Raw genomic sequence first — 24,068 nt, forward strand, 5'->3', positions numbered from 1 at the left:
TGGGTCACATACAAAAGAGACAAAAGAGGGCAAGAGAGATGAAAATGACCAAAATTCATATCATACACCAGTGAAATTGTCAAAAAATTGTGACCTATTAATGATAGTCTGTCAAATAGCCTACACTCTTTTAATAAAGGGACAGGCCTCGGCCTTTTATTCTAAGCACCTCCTTCCTCCAAGACTCTCATAGTTCCCCCCTCTCCACATTTAGCCTAAGGAAGTTAAGGTAGATAATAGCCCTCTGAATCACTGTCCCAGAATTAAAATTTACTACATGCAAGGCTCAAATGAGACAGAACCACTTCAATCTCTGATTCAAAGAGAAGGAAAGAAAAAGAAGGGGGGGGGGGAAGAAAGCCAAACCTTTGTCCTCGCACACCTAAAAAAGATATAATAAAATGATCTGCCACAGTGTGTGTGTGTGTGTGTGTGTGTGTGTGTGTGTGTGTGTGTGTACACAAGTAAGCTTACCTGAAGATAGGTGTTTTGGAAGACTAAAGCCTGATAAATCCCCTTTTCTTCTGAATCTTAATAGAAATTTTAACTCCTTACTATTACTATTGCTGTTGTTAGCCATGAATATCACAGCACATTGTGGAGATCAGATGACAACTTGGTGGAGTTGGTTATCTGCGTCAGCCTTTAGGTGGGATCAGGCCAATCAAAGGCAGGTTATCAGGATTCTACACCTTTACCCACTGAGCCATCTTGTTAGCTGAACAGAAAGAATTTTATGAAGTTAAGGTTAAGGGGCCACTGAGGTCACAGAAACACTGTCATGAAAGGCCAAAACTTCCAGAAAGATTTCCACCCCTGAGCGCATAGGCACAGTCCTCTGGGTACACAGCTGAAAGCAACTTCCCAGCCTTTCAGCCAAGGTTGTGTATCTAAGAAGCCACAATAAGAGGCAGATCTTGGGTACCCCTACAACTTGTCAATCACCAAGGTCAAACCAGAAAAATATTGAATCGTTTAAATGAGGCCTGGGAAAGTAACTACACACAACAAAGAAGCTGTCAGTGCTGTTCCATCAGCACAAAGTGGGATAGACCAAGGAGTCTAAAGGGTCAAGTCCAAGACTGTTCTTCAGCATACCAGCCCTGAAGGCCACTGCCTGCTTCTCTAAGGAGACAATGTTTCCAAAGGTCTTAGAAGCTATATTGCAAAGAAGTGAGTTTTTAAGTATCTTCAGCGAGATCCTGCATGTGCCCATCCACAGGGTAATGCATACCTTCTGGGGGACTTGGACAATTTCATCTTGGCTGACCCCTCTCAAAGAGAAGGGAAAGAAGGCCATAATCAGCTCTAAGCAAACAGATTACCGAGCACAGGTCTTTGTAGTTCAAATAGAAAATTGTGAGGTTTGAGTATAAAAGATCCAAAGAAATTATAAGCACCTTGCACAGCCACTGTGGCACCTTAAACTTAACAAGCCAGAATAAAATGAAAATGCATACTTGGAGGGAACTGGTTAGGCAGGTTTCCCAACACACAGCAAACAAGGACATTTAGTACTAACAGCCTCAAAGGCGGGGGGCTCCCTCCACAGAACTAACTCGCTCACAATTATGTGCGGCCATCTGACTTGCATGGCTATGTTGTCCCCTGCACATACTCTTCATGGCCCAGGCCAAGTTTCTCCCTACTTTGTGATCCTGCACACTCCAAATTTCCTTCTTAATCCATTCCAGACATTTGGTAGTAAGCTTCCTTTATAATTTCTATTTATTGAAATTTAATTCTTGCGTGATTATTTTTGAGTTTTCATAGTATATCACCAAGGAAGCCCTTCTGAGTGCTTGTGGCGGGTGGATGAGCCCATGCTATCCCAGAGAACACTCTCAAGTTATCGTCACTCAGCGTTCTGCTGTGTTTCACTTTCATTGAGGCTGAGGTCTGGGGCATCACTAAAGTGTCAGATAAAGGGAGTTTATAATATCTATTGCCTAGTTGGCCTAACAGGAGCACAGAAAACCATAAAGTAGCAGTTACACATCAGCTCTTGACTTTGGTAGAAAATTAAAGTTTCTAGAGCTTCCAAGAACATCCTAAAACTCCAAAGCCAAATTTTCAGGGGACAGAGGGTGTAGATCCTAAGGGTAGCAACAAAATGTGGCTAACAGAGTCAGGCATCTTGATTCACCTTTTAAAAAAGGAACAGGTTAGGGACTTCATCTCTAGTGTATGTAAAAGTGCCAGGCCCAAAAGGGCAACCATGAATCTTAAGGGACATTCAAGGACCAACAACATACAATAAGAGACCATGCAGGGCTCACAGGCTCTGCAGATGATAGGATGGATGGAAAGACTATTAGCACTGGTGCTTGGAAATGGGCAGTATCAGCAGCCACTGGTAGCACTGACGACTTCCATACATTTGCTGGTGCTTTTAACATAAGCCAGGGTGTGCAGTTCAGCAGTAGAGTACATGTGAGGCCCTAGATTTGACCCTTAGCCCTACAAAAATGAATAAATGAATAGATAAATAAATAAATAAATAAATAAGTGATATTGCTAACACCGCTAATTCTGTCAAGTCAGTAAGCCTGCCAATATTTTCTTTTTAGCATCTTCATCCTCTACTGAAGCTTAATGAATAAATCAAGTTGCGCTTCAACGAACACCAGCCTGGGCAAATTGTCCTGTTGTTGACGGAAGAAGCATTCTCCAGTCTTTTTTGATGACTAAGCCGATATACTAACATTGTTTCATAGAACTAAAACTACAGATGCCTCAACAGGATTTCCATTTTAGAGTGGGAAGAAGACTGGGAGATGGCTAGCCAGGAGGCCAAAACTCATAAACTGCCAGAATGTTGTCCTGAGGCCGCAAAGAATACAGCCAGATGATGCTGCACAGACTTTCAGAAGCTACTCGTACAGTCGCACAATTGAGCCTCTTGGCAACTTTTAGAGTCCAAGGTCATTCATTCATTCATTGATTCATTCACTCATTCAAAGTCAGAGCTGCTGACTTTGCCTTGCCTTGCCAGCTTTGCCTTGCATCCCTCACATGCAAAGGGCCTAAATTAAACACCTAGCCAACCCACTGTGAGCCAGCTGCCTGAGAGGTGATTTCTGGGCTCTCTTCCTGCAGTAGCAGGGCAAAAGCCCTAGGCTGGGCACACAGACAGGCTCTGTTCATCACACTCACCCAGTAAGGGATGGTTCTAGTGTGGTTAAGAGAGGAAAGGCCCTTCTCATTAAGTTCTTGGTGGTTTTAAAACCAATTGCCAGTATCCAAATATTGGTACCCTTCCTCCCTGCTTTTGAAATTTCCTATCAGGCCTATGGTTAGAACAGCAGCAGCCCACTAGGGTTTCACCTGGTACAGCCCCAGTGCAACTGAGGAAGGGCGTTATCTCCTTCAAAATAGCTTTTCAAACAAGAGGGAAATAGATCCTTGAGAGGGGAGGGGAGGGGAGAGGAGGAGAAAGTGTCAAGAGGAAAGTCAGCAGCAAAACTGAAACCCAAACTGCAAAGTGCAGCCGCATCACCCTCTGGGTAAAAGTCAGCTGCAGGAGGACAGGAGCCAGACCTTGTTTCCCTGAATCCATCCCAGCAACCAGGCTCAAGTTATTAGTTCTGCGCTACTGCCTTCCCCAGAACAGGAAACAGTGTTTAGTTGCCCCACTGATGTAAAAATAAGTGTCAATCATGGCATAAAGTGTCCATACTTGAGTATTCTGACTGTTAAGAACATATTTTGTACCGGACCTGGTAGCATAGGCCTGTAATCCTAGCTACTTGAGATGCCGGGGTGGGAGGATCACAAGACTAAAGCCAGCCTGGGTCACACAGTCAGATTCTGTCTCAAAAGAAAAAGTAAAATAAAAGTAGCCCCGTGGTAGCATGTGTGAGGCCCTGAGTACTTGGGGCAGGGAAACCAACTGACCAAATAAACAATAGCAACAATAACCAAAAAACAAAAATCACTATGCACAGTGACCTGAATCCCTAGAAGAGATAGCTAGGGCTATGTTTTTTTTTTATCAACATTCCAACTAATTTCCATCAATCAGTAGGTTGGAGAAACACTGAAAGAATTATACTCTCTTAAAGGTCAGTGTAACTTCTCAGTTCACATTCCAATTTGGAAGTTTCTTAGGTGTCTAATGCAAGCCTCACTTTTCTCATGTGCAAAATGGGATCATTTTAAAAGATTTTATTTTGGGTGTTGTTGTTGTTGTTGTTTTGGTTTTTCAAGTCAGGGTTTCTCTGTGTAGCCTTGGTTGGTCTGGACTCTCTTTGTAGACCAGGCTGGCCTTCAACTCTCAGAGATGCGCCTGCCTCTGCCTCCCAAGTGCTGGGGACTAAATGTGTGCAAAAAAGATTTTTTTACATCATTTAAAGAGAATAATAAAGGTCATGATGCATGGGTGACATTGGGTTCCCTTTAAGTTGAAGATGCCAGTGTGCTACTAAAAGTTGGTGAACAGAACAGACCCAGGATACTGCTTTAGCTTTAACTCTGCAACACCCAGGACAAAAGGTCACCCAGGCTCTTGTATAATCCCTTCAGTGACCAAAAAAAAAAAAAAAAAATCAAGTATCTTCTCTCAAGAAGCAGTCCATTCCATTTCAGACTTTTTATTATGAGCTCTTTCTTCCTTCCATTGAACTGAAATATGCCTTGGGTGACAGAACAAATCTAATCCCTTTTCCACATGACAAGGTAAGGCAATTAACTTAAGGAACGCTGGGAGAAGGGAGGGAGAGGAGTCCAGTTTGAATATGCCCCCTGTCAGAGGCATGAGGTGAGCAGCTTTATTTTTTGCACATGTCCATCAGGCTGTTGATATGTAGGTTTGGAGTTTGGCAAACAGACCAAGGCTGTCATTTATACAGCAATATGATGTAAAGCTGTAAGAAGCAATAGTATTGCTATCTCAGGCCCAGAGCTAACAAGGTGTTTAGGGACAGTTAGCAAGGCAGACCGAGCCTTTAAAGCAGCAAGCGCCTTGTAGAAACACAGATGACAAAGGGTCTGGTGTGGAAGACCCAGTGAACTAGTCATTGACTATGATGGCCACAAGGTCACTGCTGCTCTCTGACAACGGCTCCTCTGGAGCCTTCTTGTGCTGCTGAGGAACCATACTGCCAGGCTGAAAAGCCAGTGCTCACATGATAAGAAGCCGCTGAAGACTGGAAGAAGTGGCAGCAGAGAGTACTTATGATTCCAAAATATCCCAGCCTGCGTATCAGGAGTGCAGGCTTCTGCAAATGATAAGCCTTTCTTCATATTTCTAGGGGCAACATTGCCTAAGACAGTGTTTTCTGGACACTGAGGACAGTGAAGAAACCCATTCTTGAGAATGGGGACATGGCTCAGTCAGAAAAGTACTTGCTATACAATCACGAAGACCTGAGTCCAATCTGTAGCACCTGCCTAAAAATGCCAGGCATAGCCGGGTGGTGGTGGCGCACGCCTTTAATCCCAGCACTCGGGAGGCAGAGGCAGGCGGATCGCTGTGAGTTCAAGGCCAGCCTGGTCTACAAAGTGAGTCCAGGACAGCCAAGGCTACACAGAGAGACCCTGTCTCGAAAAACGAAACAAAACAAACAAACAAACAAAAAGCCAGGCATGATGGTACATGACTGCCTGCAATCTCAGTGCTGGGGAAGCAGAGGCAATGAGGAATCCTGGGTTCACCGGCAATCACTTAGCTTACACCTGCACACACACACACACACGCATACACACACAGGTATGCAAGGATAGAATTGAGTGCAACATGCACCAAAAAAGAACCCCATTTTCCTCTGTTTATACCTGCATTTGCACAGTTTGATTAAAGGACTTATTTTTCTAAACAATCCTAGTAATTTCTTAGGCAACTAGTATTTCCTGCCACAGAATTCAGGGAAAGAAAGGAGGTAATACTTTAAGGAGCTACTGGTATCAATGGAATTATTTGTTTTTCTTTTTAAGAATATAATAAACAAGCTGAAACAAGTTGTGCAGGCCTGAATTCCAACTACTCAAAAAGCTGAGGAAAGAAGATCATACTTCAAAGGTTGTTGGGCTACAGAGTGTGATACAGGCCAGCCTGAGCAATTCAGTGAGGCCATCCCCACCTAAAATTAAAATAAATAAAAGGTGCTGAGCTGTAGCTAAGTGCTAAGAGTGCTTGCCTAGCATGTGTGAGGCCCTGAGTTTAAGTCCTGACATCCTCCCCCTCAGCAGCACCACCCACATGAAGGAAACAAGTATGCTCTCATACAGAAGAGACAGAACCAAGAGTATAGTATAGTATAGAGTATGGCTGCGACAGGGACAGAAGAGAGCAGGCCAAGGGGTTAGTCCAGAAAGGGCTCCCACTCCCAGCTGTAAGCATAAAACATTATTTCCCCTGGTTGCATCTGGTGATCACAGTTCCTATCCTAAAGCCTGCCCACTTTTCTGAGAGACACAGTTATCTAGCCAAGGTTAGGAGCAGATTACATAAAACTGATTCACTAGCAAGAGTCATGGTCTTTGCCTTCCTTCCCAGAGTCCAGGAGAGTGGATCCCTTGCCTGAGCCACAGAAGGGTGTTCCACAACAAGAGCCAGTGCCAGGCTCCCCTACCCAGGCAGGGACAGCAGTAGCAGAGGCTAGGCGGAGAGGAGAGATCTAAAAATAAAGCTCTCTGAAGGAACTGTCTTGCCTAAAGAGAGCTTCCCACGCACACTGGAGTGCCACATCTGCGGGGGCTGGAAGCACGGAACGGAACAATCCTGACCAAGTCACATAAGCATTACCCACTTTTGGGGGTGAGGGCACATGATGGTTCCCCCCATCAGAGACCCACCGTCCATGCTGTAGATCCTGAGCAAGGGCTTAGTGACCACCAACAGGCCTTTCGTCTCTAGGAAGGAGACTGGAAAGATGGCTGGGCCTTTGCCAAGCCTCCCTACCCTTCTCTGCTGCCAGCAGGAGGTGACTGCAGCAAATGTTCTCCACCCACAAAGAGTAGAGTGCAGGACTGACTTGAGAAAAGAACTGAAAGGGTTCTAGTGGGCCTCAGATGCACAGAATGCTCTCTAGGCTGACTCCCTGTGCAGTAGGGTCAGTGACAAGCAACTGTGGAAAAAGAAAGGCAAGCGCCTGAGAAGTGCAATTAGCATTGACATCAGTTAGCTACCGTCATTTCACACCCCAAGGACACAGTAATTGTCACGTTACCAGGCAACTGGCCTCTCCTTCCCGCCTCCAGCAAGGATCAGAGGCCACCATAAAATGTTGAAGCAGTTAAATCATCCTGGAACTACTTCTGGCTCTGGGGAGTGGTCCCACCACCTTCCCATAAGGCAGCTGACCTTGCAGTACTAGTGGCCAGCTGTTGGCACTCAAGAGCCTGGCAGGAAGAAGGAAACTACACCTAAGTCTAAGAAAAGTTCCGGTCCCTTATCAGTCTACCAACTGAAGATCTTGTACTTTGACCCCCTCAAGGGTCAAAAGCTCAGTCTGTATATCACCACATAGTTTTCAACAGTAAGCGCAGTGTGATCATCTTTCCCTGCCTTTCCATTCTCGGGTGGAGGGATGTGGAAAGAAGGGGACGGGCATAGCAAAACATCCAGAATGCAGCAACCTGCCAGCTCTTTGGTCTCTTAAGAATCCCTATACCAGAAAGCCGGGCGTGGTGGCGCACGCCTTTAATCCCAGCACTCGGGAGACAGAGGCAGGCAGATCACTGTGAGTTCATGGCCAGCCTGGTCTACAAAGTGAGTCCAGGACAGCCAAGGCTACACAGAGAGACCCTGTTTCGAAAAACCAAAAAAAAAAAAAAAAAAAGAATCCCTATACCAGAACACTATGATAACTAATATGCTCAGACACAAATCCTCATGTCTTGTCATGCATATGTGGAAGGGGATGGGGATGCTAAGTTTTCCCCTCCAAGCACAGACTGCAAGTAACATACTCTGAATATTCCAGTGTTATTTGAATACTGACTAGCAACAATCACCTAATAGTCTTACAATTAGAGCAAACTGCACATTTCCCGTACTGACTCATTCATGAGCGAAAAGGAAGAAACCAGTTGACAAAAGGGAGGAGATACTGACCATAAAATACACAGCCTGAGCACACAGTACAAAGTGTTGTTATAGTGCAGGGAGGACACAACCTCACCCTACCAGTTAGACAAGAAAGGCTAAGCCTGGTGCTCGAAGGGGCAACTTACCTGACATACAAGGACCTCTTTTCGCTGGTTCGGAGAGACCCAGAGCCAGAACTCATGCTGCTGTTCATCATTTGTTCTCGCAAGTCATGGATCTTGGATTCAAAGCGACTGTACTCTGTCAGAGAGACAAGGGGAAAGACAGGACAAGAATGAACCCAAGGAGCTCCCTGGGCCAGCACACCCGCAGCGGCCAGAGCCAGGAGGACACTCAGCTTCAAAGCAGCCCGGAGGTGGAATCTTTGCTTTGATAAGCAGAGTCTCTCCCCCAAGTTGAGAAAGACAGACCAACCCTCCCACCCCCACCAAGAAGGGAAAAAAGCAGGTGCATTTGGGCATGTCAAATGGAAACAGCTTTTATCTGCTTCAAACTCTCACTGATCCTTAAAAAATCACAACTGGAAAGAGGTTCCAGGGCAGCCTCTATGAATCTTTAGAGCAGGCGCTGAGGCCCAAGGAGAGCAGATGGGCAAGGAGACTTTCTCAAAATGCGGACTGCAGAGAACAGATGGCCCTGAGATGCAGGGCAGGGGGGCTGGAAAGGACCAGCGGCTCTTCAATCATCGTCAGGTAAGGAAGGCAGTTTTCCCAGGATGACATTTTTAGTGGAAAGATAGTAGATCCCAGTACAAAAACAAACAAACAAACAAACAAACAAACTACAACCATTTGTCGAGCATTAAATCTAAAGCTCTCCTTACACAACATTTCCAGGTCTATAATTGCTCTGTAAAATGGGCTATATTGAGAGGCACAAGATATAAAAATGGCAGAAAGCAGGGCATTCTTGAGTGGCAAGCTGACTTTAAAGGCAGTCAAAATTTATACTGGAGGTTGAAGGTTGGGCAGCTGCTTACGAACAGTTCCAGGGGAAATTTTTCACAAAAGCATTTTTATGCACCATGGAGGGGCTGGCAAGAAGCAACCCCACCTAGTCTGTGTGACTCTGTGGGAGAAAACACAACACCTGCTCCAACACCTGCCCTCCCCCTCCCTCAGCTCCCTCGGCAAAGCAACCTGACCTTCAGCTGGGTGAAAAGGGAAATGCTAAGAAGCCAAGGTGAGAAGGAAGTGGAGTTAAAAGTCAAGTAAATACCTTCCTCTCAAAGTTTATTTTTCTTCTCTGGGATATCAATGAAGGCAACTGGCTAAATTCATGTGTCCTTTCATTCATCACGCACCGAGTGTTAAGGTGATCTGTCCTCATTACTTACTCCTGTCCCTACAACCGTGGAGGATGCAGTTGAGTCACTGACTCACCTATTAAAGGCGGGCGGTGGGGGGGGGCACAGCAGCTGGACATTGTGTGTGTTCTGAGAGTTACAAGGCAACACATCCATATAAATAAGGTGTCCTAATCTAAATGTAAAGGGTGGTGACTGATTCGTCATAGGAGCCTTGGGCTCCTCAGAGAGACAGAGATCCTTGCCTCACCCCAGGGCTCGGCCTTTAACCCTGATCAGGGATCATTTCTAGCTCCTTCCTTCCAGGCCCTCCCTTCTCGCTCACTCACTCAGGGAAGAACCATGCAGGCAAAAGATTTGACCAGACAGTACTTCCTTGGTGATGAATCAACGAACTATACACAGAACCTGGAACGTGTCGAGCACCGTGGCTCATACCAGTACTCACAACACCCAGAAGGTTAGGGCAGGAGGGGCAGAGGTTCCAGGCCATCCTGGAATACAGAATAAGACCCTGCCTTACTAAAACAGCACAGCCCCCAAACACAGAACAACAAATGACACCCAATCTATCTGCAAGCATTTTGCTCTTGTCTATGCATTGCATTCTTTGGAGGTGACCCTGCTCACTGAACTCTAACAGAGCAGCAGTAGGTCACAGCGGTTGCTTAGTAACCATGTTTCTCAAAAAAAAAAAAATCCTCTAAAAACAACCACCAAACCACCATTTTCTCACAACTCATAATCCAAGGTTGGTAATTCTGGGCCAGGGGACCCAATTAAAGTAACGAAGGAAAGGGGAGCAAAGTTGCTGCTTTGAGGAATCTATTATTGATTTTCAAGTTCCTTAGACAGTGTTATTCATTTTTCTTATCCAGTTTAACCCCCTAGTGTTTCACTCCTTATCAGTTTCTGGCTTCTATTTGTGTAATTATCTAATGTCCACTAGGCACAGAGTAGCCTGTGCTAAATGGCTGTTGAGTAAATGAGGGACAATTTAGAAAACTGTGTCCAGGTGGAAGCATCTGTTATCAAACTACTAAAGCAAGTGATTTATTTAACTGATGGGCGCCAGCTTCACAGAGGATTCTCAAAGGTAATAAAGTATTGTGGGGCTGGAGAGAGATGGCTCAATGGCTGCTCTCACAGAGGACCTGAACTTGATCCCAGCACCCACGTGGGAGCTCTCAACTGTCCATAAGTGCAGTTCCAGGAGAGTTGATGCTTTAGTTCCCGAGGTTAACTGTTGGGAGCAACTGAAGTTGCTCAACCCCCTTTTAGGACCCCCACTGGTCACCTGGGTAACAGATCCACAGTACTAGGGATGGAACAGAGGCCTAGGCAAGCCCTTTACCAGGAAGCTACATCCCAGACTGCTTAAGAAACTTTGTATAGAACAAAGACAGAAAGTCACTCCAACAAAAAAAGTAGGTGGAATGGATTTAAGACAGTAACTCATAATATTATTAAATATTTCTGCAGGACAAAAGCTTCACTTAAAAAGGAGCTAAATTCTGAGGCTTTGCAAGATTTTTCCTTCCCTTCCACTTACCAGTAAAGTAGCCATTATTTGGAGGGCATCTCTTAGGCCCAAGTCACTGCGTAGGAAGCCACTTGACCAGCCTTCTTTCTCAGAGGGCCCCACTTCAAATAGGCTACTTTAAAGAAGCACCACGTATTACTAAAATCTCAAGTCTATTAAACTGCACTTTATTCATTTTTCCCATTCAGATAAACCCAACCATTTGTGACCCACAAAGATATCCACGATGAGTCATACTTTGCTTCCTCCTTCCTTTTTACCAATGCTAATCACGCACAGAAAAAGAAGCCAGGAGGTTGCACAAGTAGAAGCCAGGGACCATAATGCACCTTAGATCAGAGTTCTGCCAAGCCCCTACCCAGCCCCTGATACTCTATACCAGAAGTCACTGAATGGAGCAGAGCCCAGGAACCTGCCTTCAGAAAGCACTAAGTAACTGTGATGCTCCATTAAGTTAGAACCCGCTAGTCTGGATTTAGGGAAGTCAGTTTGGTTTTGAGTAATGGTAAGGCAATGGTCCTGCAAAAAGCTTCCAAAGGAAGGCAGGGCATGGAATGCTCCCCAAAATAAATTTGATAATACAATCTCAAATCCACAAAAACAAAACAAATGAACAAACAAACAAACAACAACAACAACAACAAAAACCAAAGAGGCCATCCATTGCTCAATGTGTTTGTGAAGGTTTTGTTTTTGTTTTTTGAAACTACAATAGTGGGATTTTTCAGTTTTCTGCATCCCTACTCTACTTTGTCTGTTGCTTGTGCTTCCTCATCCCCAATAAACACCTTTTTTCAACTTCCAAAAAACTCTACAAAAGTAACACATGATTTATTTTAGAAAATTTGCTGCACTGAGGGTCAAACCCGGGACTTCCTGCATGCTAGGCAGAGCCCTCTACTAACGAGCAGCAAGCCCAGCCTTTGACTTTAAAAAATGTTTCCACTTTCTTCCTTTGAAATTTCTGTATGGTTTCCTCCTTCCACTATCCAGAAGCAACCACGGTTAGTATTTTTCCTGTGTCTTTCCAGGCTTACCCCATACATATTTTATATCCATGTATTCTCAGCTTACACAGATTCACACACATACTTTTTTCATTCTCTGATGTTACAGAAACCCACTCATGTCGGCATACAAATATAAGACGACATAGATATTAATGGCCACATACTATTGCATGTTACAGAGGCTACAATGTATCTTATTCAGTCGTATCCTGGTCAATGAACAATAAAATTATTTGCTTATTGAGACAGGGTTTCTCTGGGTAGCCTTGGCTATTCTGGACTTGCTTTATAGAGCAGGCTGGTCTCATGTGCCTGCCTCTGCCTCCCCAGTGCTGGGATTAAAGGCCTGTACCACTGCTCCCAGCTATGAAGCATGGATTTCTAAAAGCGAAAGTGCAGACTCAAATGCTCAATCAATGCATACCCAAATCACAGAGCTGGGGACATACATAGCACAGTGGTAAAGCATTTGCCTATCCTGCATGTGACCCTGAGTTTCATCTCAGCACTACAAAAAACCAAAATTTTGGTTGTCACTCACTACTACATGGAACTCCAACATTCTGAAACTATCCTGAAGCCTTTCTAACTGTGAAGATTAAATGATTTTTGGAAGCCTCTGTAGAAGTAGAGGCAAAATCTACCTTTGAGGACAGACTGATCTTTTACTTGGGGAATAGACTTTAATGAGCCTTTCAGTTATGCAAAAGTAATGACAAGATTTCATTCTGGAACAGACAACCATTTCCAGGCCTTTTGGCTAGGATGAAGTATGGGAAGGATAAAACAAAAAGGAGATGCACTGTTCTCTGTGCAATAAAGGAAGGGCTGCTCTGTCAGTGGGTATGGCTGCTGGTACGCTAGCAAAGCCCTGCGCCACAGGTCTCCCTCTCCCCACTCCAGGGACTGGTAGGTCCCTGTTTCAGCTTCCACCTACAAGATGGTCTACCTGCATTTACAAGCATCTAGGACTAAACTTGACTGCCCACTGTGCCGCCTTCTACCTGAAACTCAAGACTTTCTTTCCCTATGCTAAAGTGTCCCATGGCTATAACTGACCCCCTTACGTTTCCTGTGCAGAGCCAGTATGTTTCCTCAAGTTCTGATCTTTCTTCCTGATCACATCATGTCCTCAATCCATCTCTTGCTTTCACAGCTATTGCTTTTCTGTTGATTTAGTTTCTTCATTTTCTCTTCACTATTTTTTTTTAAAAGACCGGTCTCACTCTGTTGCCCAGGCCTGCAGAAAATCTTGGCCTCAAAAACTCTTCCCGCCTCAACCTCCTAAATAAATGAAACTACAAGTATGTGCTAGTACACCAGTGTCGTAATATTTCATCTCTGCCTTGACGTAGCTCACACTGTATCAGCTTTTTTCCTCTGGGCTACTGCTGTACTGTGATTAACTGGTCTTTAGATACTTATTTGGCCACCATAAAACTACAGTTTCTAGACTGCCCTACCCAAGTATCTACAATCACAGCAACTAAAGAACCTTACCATAGTATCTGAACTAAACATTCAAGGATGGCTCTACCATTCTCCTGCCTGTTCTCCACCTGATGCTCATCACACAAACGCTCTTCAACTCCCTGGCATGGGACCCTTGGACACAATTCATTCACATTTGCTATTCCCTGCTCTTGCAATTTTCTTCACTGCCTGAAGCCAAACATTCTTTGTGTCCTTCAACACCGTTCTTTCATCACTGTACAAGTTTTAGCCATTCGTGTATTTATTCAAGTATTTACCAAGTGTCTGCTGCATGCCAGTCACTGTCCTAGCTGTTGAGAACATACTAGTAATCACAACAGCCTCTATAAACTGTAATCATACCAACGAACAACCACTTAATTACAATTTCAATTAAAACTGTTAAAATTAGCCAGGCATGGTAGCACACACCTTTAATCCCAGAACTCGGGAGGCAGAGGCAGGCGGATCACTGTGAGTTTGAGGCCAGCCTGGTCTACAAAGTGAGTCCAGGACAGCCAGGGATGTTACACAGAGAAACCCTGTCTCCAAGAAAACAAACAAACAAACAAACAAAAACTGTTAAAATTGCAATAAGTAAAAATGTAGAGGGAGATTCAGACAGAATGACCCAATCTACTTGGGGAGATAGATTTCAAGAAAGTTCTCCCTGGGGGGGGGGGAGTGACATTCATGTCCTTATGAGGTGAGGGAGGAGGAGAGGGAGGGAGGAGAGAGAAGGAGGAAGAGAGCGAGAATGAATATGAACTTTCTAACCTTGAGGTCCCACAAAATGCTGAGTAGGGAAGGCATGGCTGAATCATATCTAGCTCATGTTCCGAAAGAATCAACCGCTACCCAAAAACACTCATCAGTTCTTACGGAAGTCCAGCTGCTCAGATCGCAAGCTCACCAGTTCTCATTTGCCATTGCTGAGCTGACCCCCGAGGCTTTAAGAAATCACCAATTGTGAAAAATTACAGAGTACTAGTGGAAATAAAGTTACAAGCTCCACAGAGAGGCACAGATTTTGATGCGTGTAAATTGTTTCAGCCCTTCTAAAGTTGCCTTTGGAGTATGAACTTTTGTAATTGTGTGAATTACAAGCACCTATGGGGACACTATAGCTCTTCGTGTCTTCAAAATAAATGAATGGAGCTTTAGTCCATCTAGACACCTATTAGCAAGGCAGGCATGATGGAACACACCTGTAATCCCAACACTCAAGAAGTCAAGGCATAGTAGTACTACTGCAATGTCAAGGCTAGCCTGGGCTACAATAATACCTGTGTCAATACAATAGCAACAAGAAACCTATTAGTACAGCATATATGAATTGCGAAAAAGTACATTTCTTAGAATCACCAATTTGCCTTTATATACTTAAGAAGCCTTGGGTTAGTTTCTAATTATGAGCCCACTACTTCAAGAATCCAATACCTCTAACGTTATTAGGTATAATTTTGACAGTTGCTTCTAATTATAACACTATGAGTTTAAGAAATATTATTGAGGTTCATAATGAATCAAACCTAGGAGTCTAATTTAGTTAGCAAAAATCTAAAAATTTACAAATAACTTCAACCTCTGAATTTGAAAAAACCAACATATATAAATTGCAAAAAAAAAATTTCTTCAAGGCTATGTACGCAAGCAGAAGTGACAAAGAGCTCCCATATGGACAAATATTGCTTAAGGAAAAAAATTCAAGTTGTACCCTTAAAACAATGGCTTGAAATTATGACTAACCCTAAACAGAAACCTGTTCTGGTCCCTGCACTTTCACTATACACTTCCTCAGCCATGCACACACTTAACCAGGGCTCAGACTATCATTACAAAGGATGCAGAGAATAAAACAGAAAACAAGGTGCACTAGGTAAGCATGCCATAAAAATGCCAGTTTTCCCCCACAGACTGGGTGTTTCTTTTGTTGGTGTTGGTAGTGTGTGTGTGTGTGTGTGTGTGTGTGTATTTATGTGTATCTGTCTGTCTGTCTGTCTCCCCAAGAGGCTAGAAAGGATGTAGGAAGAACTAGCTGTTTGGGTAAAAGCGCTATTCTCACTGCAGGCTTTATAACACTGTCACCTGGTCTGAAATGAATACAAAAGTACTTTGCTTTCACATCCATCAAGCTAAGAACAAGTAGTCACACTGGGTAGAAGCTGCAAATAGAGCCTTCTCCCTACTTCAAAGGAAATTTCACATAGCATGTTCCAATGAAAGATTAACAAAGTGTTTGGCTCCCTTACCCAACAAGTCAAAGTATACAGAAAGGTCACACAAGGCAAAAAACCTCTTGCAGGAAACCTGAGAATGAAGGCAGGATTCTACCTTTACCATGTTCTCAGTACCAAATAGGCATGTGCAGAATAATCTGCTATACTTAATGGTGATGCTACCTCATAATGACCAAAAGACACAGCTTCTGATGAAACTTGCCAATAGAAATTGATGTAACCAAATTCTATATTCTATGAGGTCAACAATCTAGATTCAAAGGCCTGACACAGTAACACCCCCCAGAATCAGAAACTCCCCGGCAATCTTTACAGCACTATCATCTGAATCTCTTTTAGGTCAAATTTCTGTAGAAGGAGCCCAAAAAAGGGACTTAGAGACAGGCTCCTCTAGTTTATAGTTGCTGAAATACCTGTTGTTGCTTTCAAGTAATCTCTGAGTAAAATAACCAGATAGCTCACAATAAAACATGACAGAAGAGAATAAGAAACCCCCAAATCCAAATTATGAGTGTATAAAATAATTTTCCCATAGTAAAGGCAAGACATCAAGACAGTGAGGAAATGGAGGATTATATGACAAATGGTAATGAAGTAAAATCCTGCCTGCCTCTTTACAGCCTCAGTAAACTATGGCCAAGTTAAGGCTTTAAATATGAAACAAATCCATTAAATAACCAGAAGAAAATACAGCTAGGTATTTATGTTCTCTCAGGATAGAAAGGGACCTTTGAGACCTTTCAAGAAAGACCAAACACACAAAAAAGAAACACTGAATGAAAGCTGATCTGTAACCCCAGCACATAGGGAGCTGAGGCAGTAGATGGTAGAGTTCAAAGCAATAGCCCATCTCAAACAAAAAGGGCCCTGAGTGTAGGCCCAACACTGAAATAATTAATATAAAACAAAAAAGCAAACTACCAAAGCCTTTACAATATATATAACAAAGAACTAATAATTTACCTATACTAAACTTCTGAGGCCAGCCTAGACTACATGAGGAATTCACTTGTCTCCAAAAGACATAACCAAAACAACAACAAAACCCAATAAATACACACAAATATCAATTCTATTATTATACTTTTGTCTATTCCACCCAGTGCTGGGAACCAGACCCAGGGCATTATACATGATATAGAGACGTGCCCTCCCACTTTGCGTCCAGCGCTTGATTTTTGAGTCATAATCTAGCTGTGTTGCTCAGGCCACTCTTGGACTTCCTAAGTGCTGGGATTACAAGCCTGCTCCATCACACCTGGCTCAATTCTATTGCTAGCCAAAGAAATATAAATCTAATAGAATTTTTTACCTAAATGTGCAGAGGATCTTAAAAAGTTATTCCAGATGTACACAGAGGCCAGGAAGTTAGGAAGGGGCCATTAGAAGAAAGGGAAGAGGTAAACCTTAAAGCCACAGGTGGAGGGAATAGTAAAACCCATGTGATATGAAAGTGGAAAGGTTTAAGTGGGGAGAAGGCTGGAAGGCGCAGTAGAGAAAGGGGTGGGGAAGGGGGTAACCAATACTAAGGATGAAGAAAAGGCCATAAGGAAATCTACTATTTTATAACCTTATTAAAAATATAATTTTTAAAAAATTTTGAGTGGAGGTATATTGCATAGGATAATAATGTTCCTCCAGAAGCCCCAAATTGTTATTGTTCCTCCCCCTTCCCCTCCCCCCTCCCTCCTCCTCCTCGAGACAGAGTCTCACTATGTAATCCTACATGGCAACTCACTGTATAGACCAGGATGTACTCTAACTCAGAGATTTGCATATGCCTGCCTCTCAAGTATTTACAGAACCTGTCCTGGTTTGTTAATTTGACATAAGCTGGAATCATTTCAGAAAGGGGAACCTCAATGGAGAAAATGTCTCCAAACGACTGGCCTGTAGGCAAGCCTGTAGAGCATTTCCTTAATTAGTGATTGGTGCAGGAGGACCGATTGCGGGTAGTGCTAGCCCTGGGCAGATGGTCCTGGAGTGGAAGTGGAAGCAAACTGGTGGCTAGAGCAATGGCTCAGTGGCTAAGAGCACAGATTATTCTTCCAAAGGACCCAGGTTCAATCCTTAGCACACACTCATGGCATCTGACAACCATCTGTAACTCCAGTACAAGGGATGCCTTCTTCTGCCCTCTGGGGACACTGTATACAAGGTTATATACAGACATACATGCAGGCAAAGTACCCATGCGCACAAAATTTAAGGAAGAGCCAAGTGGCAGCAGTGGTGGTGTGGCATTCAGAGACAGGCCAGCCTGGTCTACAGGGTGAGTTCCAGGATAGCAAGGGCTACACAGAGAGACTTTGTATATATGTGTATATGCACATGTAGGAAGGAGTGAAAGCAGACTGAGCAAACCAGTAAGTGGTTTTCCTCATGGCCTCTGATTCAAGTTCCTGCCTCCTGCCTTATGCTCCTGCCCTGACTTCCCTCAGTGATGGGTTGTGATCTGTGAGTTGTAAGGTGAAATAAACTCTTTCCTCCCCAAGTTGTGTTTGGCCATGGCCATGGCCATCATCTTTATCACATAAATAGAAACCTAACAGACAGAAGCCATAGATTATTAAAACCCCAGTGGCAGGTATGGGAGGCAGATGCGGGATAATACTCTATGAGTTGCTGGTCAGAGAGGCCCCAGAGGCCACCAACTCAATACAGGTTAGTGGCCTTGTTGTTGGTTGCCCACCAGAACTAGAAGATCAGATCCTACTGCTGAAGACACCACACACTTTACTCACAGGATGTGGAGAAATTAAACTGCAGCTGAGTTGGTAGCTAGAAAGTGCTACCCAGACTGCTACAAGAGAAGTCAGCAACAGCCCTATAAGCTACAATAGTGACCAGCTTGGGAAGCTGTACTCGCTGGTGAAATAATGGCACGGATATTGTGGGGGAGCTAACACTTTGTGAGCAGATTTGAGACCCACTCCACAGGAGGAATTCATGCTTAGTACTGTCAACCTAGTCAAGAGCTGGTGGTTAGAGAGATCACAGGCCCTGGCCTTTTTTTCTGGATGGACTTGTGGTCAAACAGCCTTTGCTAAGCACTCATGTTTATATCCATAGATCAGTGCTGTTCTCAACTTTTTTTTACTGCATTGGATGGCGGTTAATGAGGAGACTTATAACTGGTAGAAATGCTGAGAATAAGGGATGTTAAAGGGTTCAGCTGTAACTGGGACATCACCATAACCCACTTCCAAGGCTTGGCTATATGAAGAAGGAGTGAAAAGAATGGAAGAGCTGGAGGATGGGAAGTACGCTGCAAAAAAGGCATAGGCAGTTCACTCCCAAACTCACTGCAGCTCCGCTCATCTACAGAAGACCTGCACAAGACTGGGAAGAGCCATCAACCTTACATCATGGGAGGGGGAAGGGCTCAGGAAGCTTCAGTCCCACAAGGAACTACTGCCAGTTAATGGTGGCTCAGGGAAGGGGTGTTACTTTCTTTAACGGTATAGTGATGGATGAGAAGTTGCCCGTGCTCCAGTAAACAACCTCCCACCCATGTGCATGCAAGGAACTCTAATTAAACTCAGTGGGGGCACACAAGCAAAAAGACATGAAAGGCTTCAGTAGGAGAAGGAAGGGGAATAAAAGAGGGTGATGGGAGGTGCAAAAGATTGAAATTCATTATATGCATGTATAAAACTGTCAAAAGAATGAAAATAAATAAAAATTACTCTGCATTAGTGAGAATTTGGAGTGGGGGTGGGGGACCTTATACTGCCCGCAGAGGTAAAGCTAATTTGAAAAAATGCATCAAAAGCAATAAACATGTTCATATCCTTTAAATGAATAATTCTACTTGAAGGAACATATTCTTGGGAAATAATTATAGAGTCAAAGAAACCTTTTACAAGGATATTCACTAAAGCATTTTAGAAGAACAAAATATTGGGGGGGGGAACTAAATACCCATTGCTCCTAACAGAAGAATGGTCACCTGAATTATGGCACACACACGAGGGACTATTTCTTAACTACTTCAAATATTTTTTTTCAAATATAATCATGACGTGATTTGAAATAATGGAAAAATATAAAAATTGCTCCAATCTAATAATCCCATTTTAAAAACCTACAGACACATTACATGATATATAAAATATATGTGCTTCAAAAAGAACTATACAAAGATGCACATACACCAGCGGTTATCCCCGGAGGTAGTTTGACAGGTGATTTGAATGTTTTGACTTTGTATTTTCTATATTGCCAATTGTCTGCAATGTATATCTAATATTTTTATATCCAGGAATAAAATGTAAGGGGTCTGAGTAAGGAGACACACTGACTAGACCAACAGCATAACAAAGGCAAGGCCAGGGTATACTTGTACTAGAGACTTCAATTGAAACTGCTCCTAGTTCAGCAACCAGGTGCAAACAAATCCACAGGAACGCGCAACTGTTATAACCTAGGCATTTTAAACTACACATAAGGAGCCGAACTCTCCATAGCCACGCCATGTTTGCCTGTCCACTGAGAAGATCTGGCCAAGCTGACCTTCTTCGGACTTGCGTGCTTACCACTTCTTTAGCAGGCTAGTTATAAAACACTAGAAAATCCAGTCTGGAATTTAACCCCACATTTACAAAAATTCTTTCTCTTCTTTGAAATCAAAATCCTGAAAGTCCATATTTATAGAAAATATGTTATCTTCATTTTTTTTAATCTAACAAAATATTTCATCACTTAATTTTGTCAAGCAGAAAATTCTAAAAATCTCTGGGGCCTTTGCTTTTAAAGTACAAAGTAAACAGAGGCCCTTCTCAAGAGGATAAAAGCCTAGCAGAAGAAGGGAAGGATGGGAACCTTTACTAAAGCCAGGTGGTTATTAGTTCAAGACCGTGTGATTTAGTAAGTACAAACAAGAATTCATAAATTGAATTAAAAATTCACTTCCACTTATCTCACATGGAATTTTGGCTAGGAAACATATCACGAAACATTTTGCATGATCTCATTTTATACATTAGAGAACTGAGTCTAAGAGTCAAGGATTTTTATCTATTTAGGGAAAAACTGAGAAGTAATCTCAGGAATTTGGCTTCCCTGATAAAGATACATTATCTCTAAAGCATATATGCAAGAGTCTAGTGTCTATGTATTGTGCTAATAGATGTGTGTGCATGTGAGTGTACATGTGTACATGGTACAAGGGTAGCAAAGTCTGTACTTTTAATTTCAGTGGCAGTGGTAGTCCCAAATTATCCTACCTCTATTCCTCTGTTTAAAACAACAGAATATTTACTCTATTGTAAAATATAATATTAAAGTGGTTTTTTCCCCTTTTGGGGGGGGGTTTCGAGACAGGGTTTCTCTGTGTAGCCTTGGCTGTCCTAGACTCGCTTTTGTAGACCAGGCTGGCCTTGAACTCACAGCGATCCGCCTGCCTCTGCCTCCCGAGTGCTGGGATTAAAGGCGTACGCCACCACGCCCGGCTCTTTTCCCTTTTTTTTTTTTTGAGACAAGGTTTCTCTGTGTAGCCTAGGCTATCCTGGACTTGCTTTGTAGACCAGGCTGGCCTCGAACTCACAAAGATCCGCCTGCCTCTGCCTCCTTGAGTGCTGGGATTAAAGGTGTGCGCCAGCACCACTTGGCTCCTTTTTTTTTTTTTTAACAACAATGTCACTATCAGAGTCAAGATTTCAACACCTAACAAAATGAATTAAGAAAGAAATTCTCAGGGCTGGAGAGATGGCTCATCAGTTAAGAGCACTGGTTGTTCTTCCAGAGGACTGGGGTTCAATTCCCAGCACCCACGTGGCAGCTCACAACTGTCTGTAACTCAGTTCCACGGGATCACACCATCTCACACAGACAAGCAGAAAAAAACACACAAATGCACATGAAATAAATAACTTAAAAAGAAAAAAGAAACCCTCAAACTCTAATATTACCCGAAGAAATAATCCATTCTTTTCACTACATTGTTACTGTATTCATTACACCCAGCAGGAATACGATCTTTTACAGACTTTGACTCACACCACCCAGCCAGGACAAGAAAGCACCTGTCTAGCTGGGCTCACAATGCTGTGCCAAATTTCACTGCCATGTCCTTGGGCTACAGAAACACAGAATAGGAAAAGCCCAGCACAAAGACACATGCAGCTCCAGGGGACAAAACTGTAAGGAAAGCCTGACATTCTCTTCTAAGTTTACAAAACAGGGTGGGTCTGAGAGGGTGTAGTCACTTTAAGAAAAAGTCTGGCAGTTCCGCAAACACGGTGTTACCTTCTGACCCACAGCAAGTTTACTCCTAGGTGTAAATCTAAGAGAGCTGAAAACATCTGTTCACACAAAAACTTCTTCAGGAACATGTTGTGTAACAGCAGTATTCACAACAGTGAAGAAGTGAAAACACAAACACCCATCAACCCAAGGATGGATCAACAAAATGTGCTCTAACCATAGACTGGACTGTTATTCTACCCTGAAACTGACACATGTCACAACATGGCTGAACCTTCAAAAGCTTACACTAAGGGAAGCTTAGCACAAGGGCCATGTATTGCAAAGTTTACATAAATTACCCACAAAAGAGTAGAAGATGCCTAGGGCTGTGGGGAGGGAAAGACCTAGAAGGAACCAAGGAGAGGCTGTTAATGAATGGGTCAAGCCTTCTGGGAAGTGATAAAAAAAAATTCTAAAACGGACTGTGATAAAATTGCTAAAAAATGTAGAAACTGCTGAAATGTATATTTTAAATGAATATGCTCATATTATGGCATGTGAATTATATCTCAATAACCTGGTTCCCAAAAAGGTGGACTTTTATCAGGTCAGCATTTCTAGCTAAAGGCTCTTCAGTCAAGCCTTACTTACACCCCTCCAGCACATTCAGCTGATAAGAGAGCTCGTTTCCCTCTGGTTCCTTCTAATCACTGGAACAATAGCATGCCTGGCCCTAGTTAATTTGTAAACAGGATAAGAATCAAAGCAAAGCAAAATTGAACAACAAACAATAAGCTCCTGAAATATGCTCAACATTACTATCAGGGATGCAAATCAAAACCACAGTAAGATGCCACTTCACACCCAGCAAAGAGGGTGACAACCCAAAGGACTTAGGCTGGTAAGTGTTGGGGAGGATTCAGAAATGGTGCAGGCCCCATGAAAAGAGAGGCCTGGACATCCCTCTAAAGGGAATGGTAATACGATTCGATCCAGAGAATATATCCAAGAAATATGTAAGCTTCTGTCCACTGAAAGTTTTGCACGTTGATGTTCATAGAGTATTATTTACAACAGCTCCAAAATGGAAACAACTAAAAACAACTACACACACACACTCACAGAGGAATATTATTTATCCATAAAAGGAAAGGAAATACCAATACACACTACAACATAAATTAACCTTGGTCTTGTGCTAAGTGAAAGAAGCCAGTCTCAAAAGGCTTTATCTTTTATCATATAATTTCACTTACATGAACAATTCAGAAAATAACTCCATAGGCACCAGAAAGGAGATTTGTGGTTGCTAGTGTTGAGTGGGTTAAGTTAAGCTACTAAACTCTATTTATGTAAACAGCCTTGAATTAATTGTCATAAAAAAATGAATGATGGGGCTGGGGTGTCACTTAGTTCCACCGCCGCTGCTTAGCATACTTAAGATCCTGGATCTCATCCCTAGCATTCAAAAGGAATGATGACTCTAACTCCTTTTCAGCTGAAGAAATGAGAAATGCCAACTTACACCATTAATATTCTAAGCGTGTACACATTTGCTGTTAAGTTGAGCAAAGCAACTTCCACCTTTGGCACATCCTGAGTGCCCCCGCCCCGCCCCCTGCAACAAAATCACTCCCTGTGGGAAAGTCGTTTTGCCTCTGTAGGAGAGACTCCTACTTGCTTCCAGAAATCCCCTCCCGATTACTACTTCTTTGTGGGCAGGATTGTATGATCACTAGGACAGAAAAGCTGAGATCAACCAAGTGTAGTAATATATACCTTTAATCCCACCAGCATTTGGGGAAGCAGAGGCAGGATGACCTGCACCTCTATGAAGTTTGCCACCAGCCTGATCTACACAGCAAGCTCCAGGACAACTAAAGCCTAGGAATGGAACCTTATCTCAAAAAACAAAAACAAACAAACAATCAAAAAGACAAAAAAGGACAGCCAGGTGGTGGTGACCATGGTGATGGCGGCATACACATTCAATCCAAGAACTTGGGATGCAGAGGCAGGTGTATCTCTGTGAGTTTGAGGCTAGCCTGGTCTAAAAAGAGAGGTCCAGGACAGCCAAGGCTACACAGAGAAGCCCTGTGTGGAAACCTCCCTTTGCTCCCCTACAAAGTGTGCAGAACATAATGATATAGATGAAGCAATTTAACAACCTATGCACCAAACCCACAGATTGTATGGTATCCAACCCCTACTTGTGCAGGGGAGATACATTAGGAAGCCAGTATTATAAACCTATCGC

At 43.2% G+C, this 24,068-nt stretch overlaps 1 protein-coding gene across 8 annotated transcripts in view; it reads right to left on the minus strand.

The window, feature by feature from the left end:
- DLG3 (discs large MAGUK scaffold protein 3) overlaps window positions 1-24,068 on the minus strand; it is a 54,374-nt gene that overhangs the window by 16,715 nt on the left and 13,591 nt on the right. For all 8 annotated transcript variants that reach the window (XM_084788816.1, XM_084788819.1, XM_084788818.1 and 5 more), the window contains one exon: window positions 8,176-8,290. In XM_084788816.1, the coding sequence (XP_084644942.1) occupies window positions 8,176-8,290 (115 nt within the window). The remainder of the gene's footprint in view (window positions 1-8,175; window positions 8,291-24,068) is intronic.

Source organism: Acomys minous (assembly GCF_964271855.1).
Source record: "Acomys minous genome assembly, chromosome: 7".
Lineage (NCBI taxonomy): Eukaryota > Metazoa > Chordata > Mammalia > Rodentia > Muridae > Acomys > Acomys minous.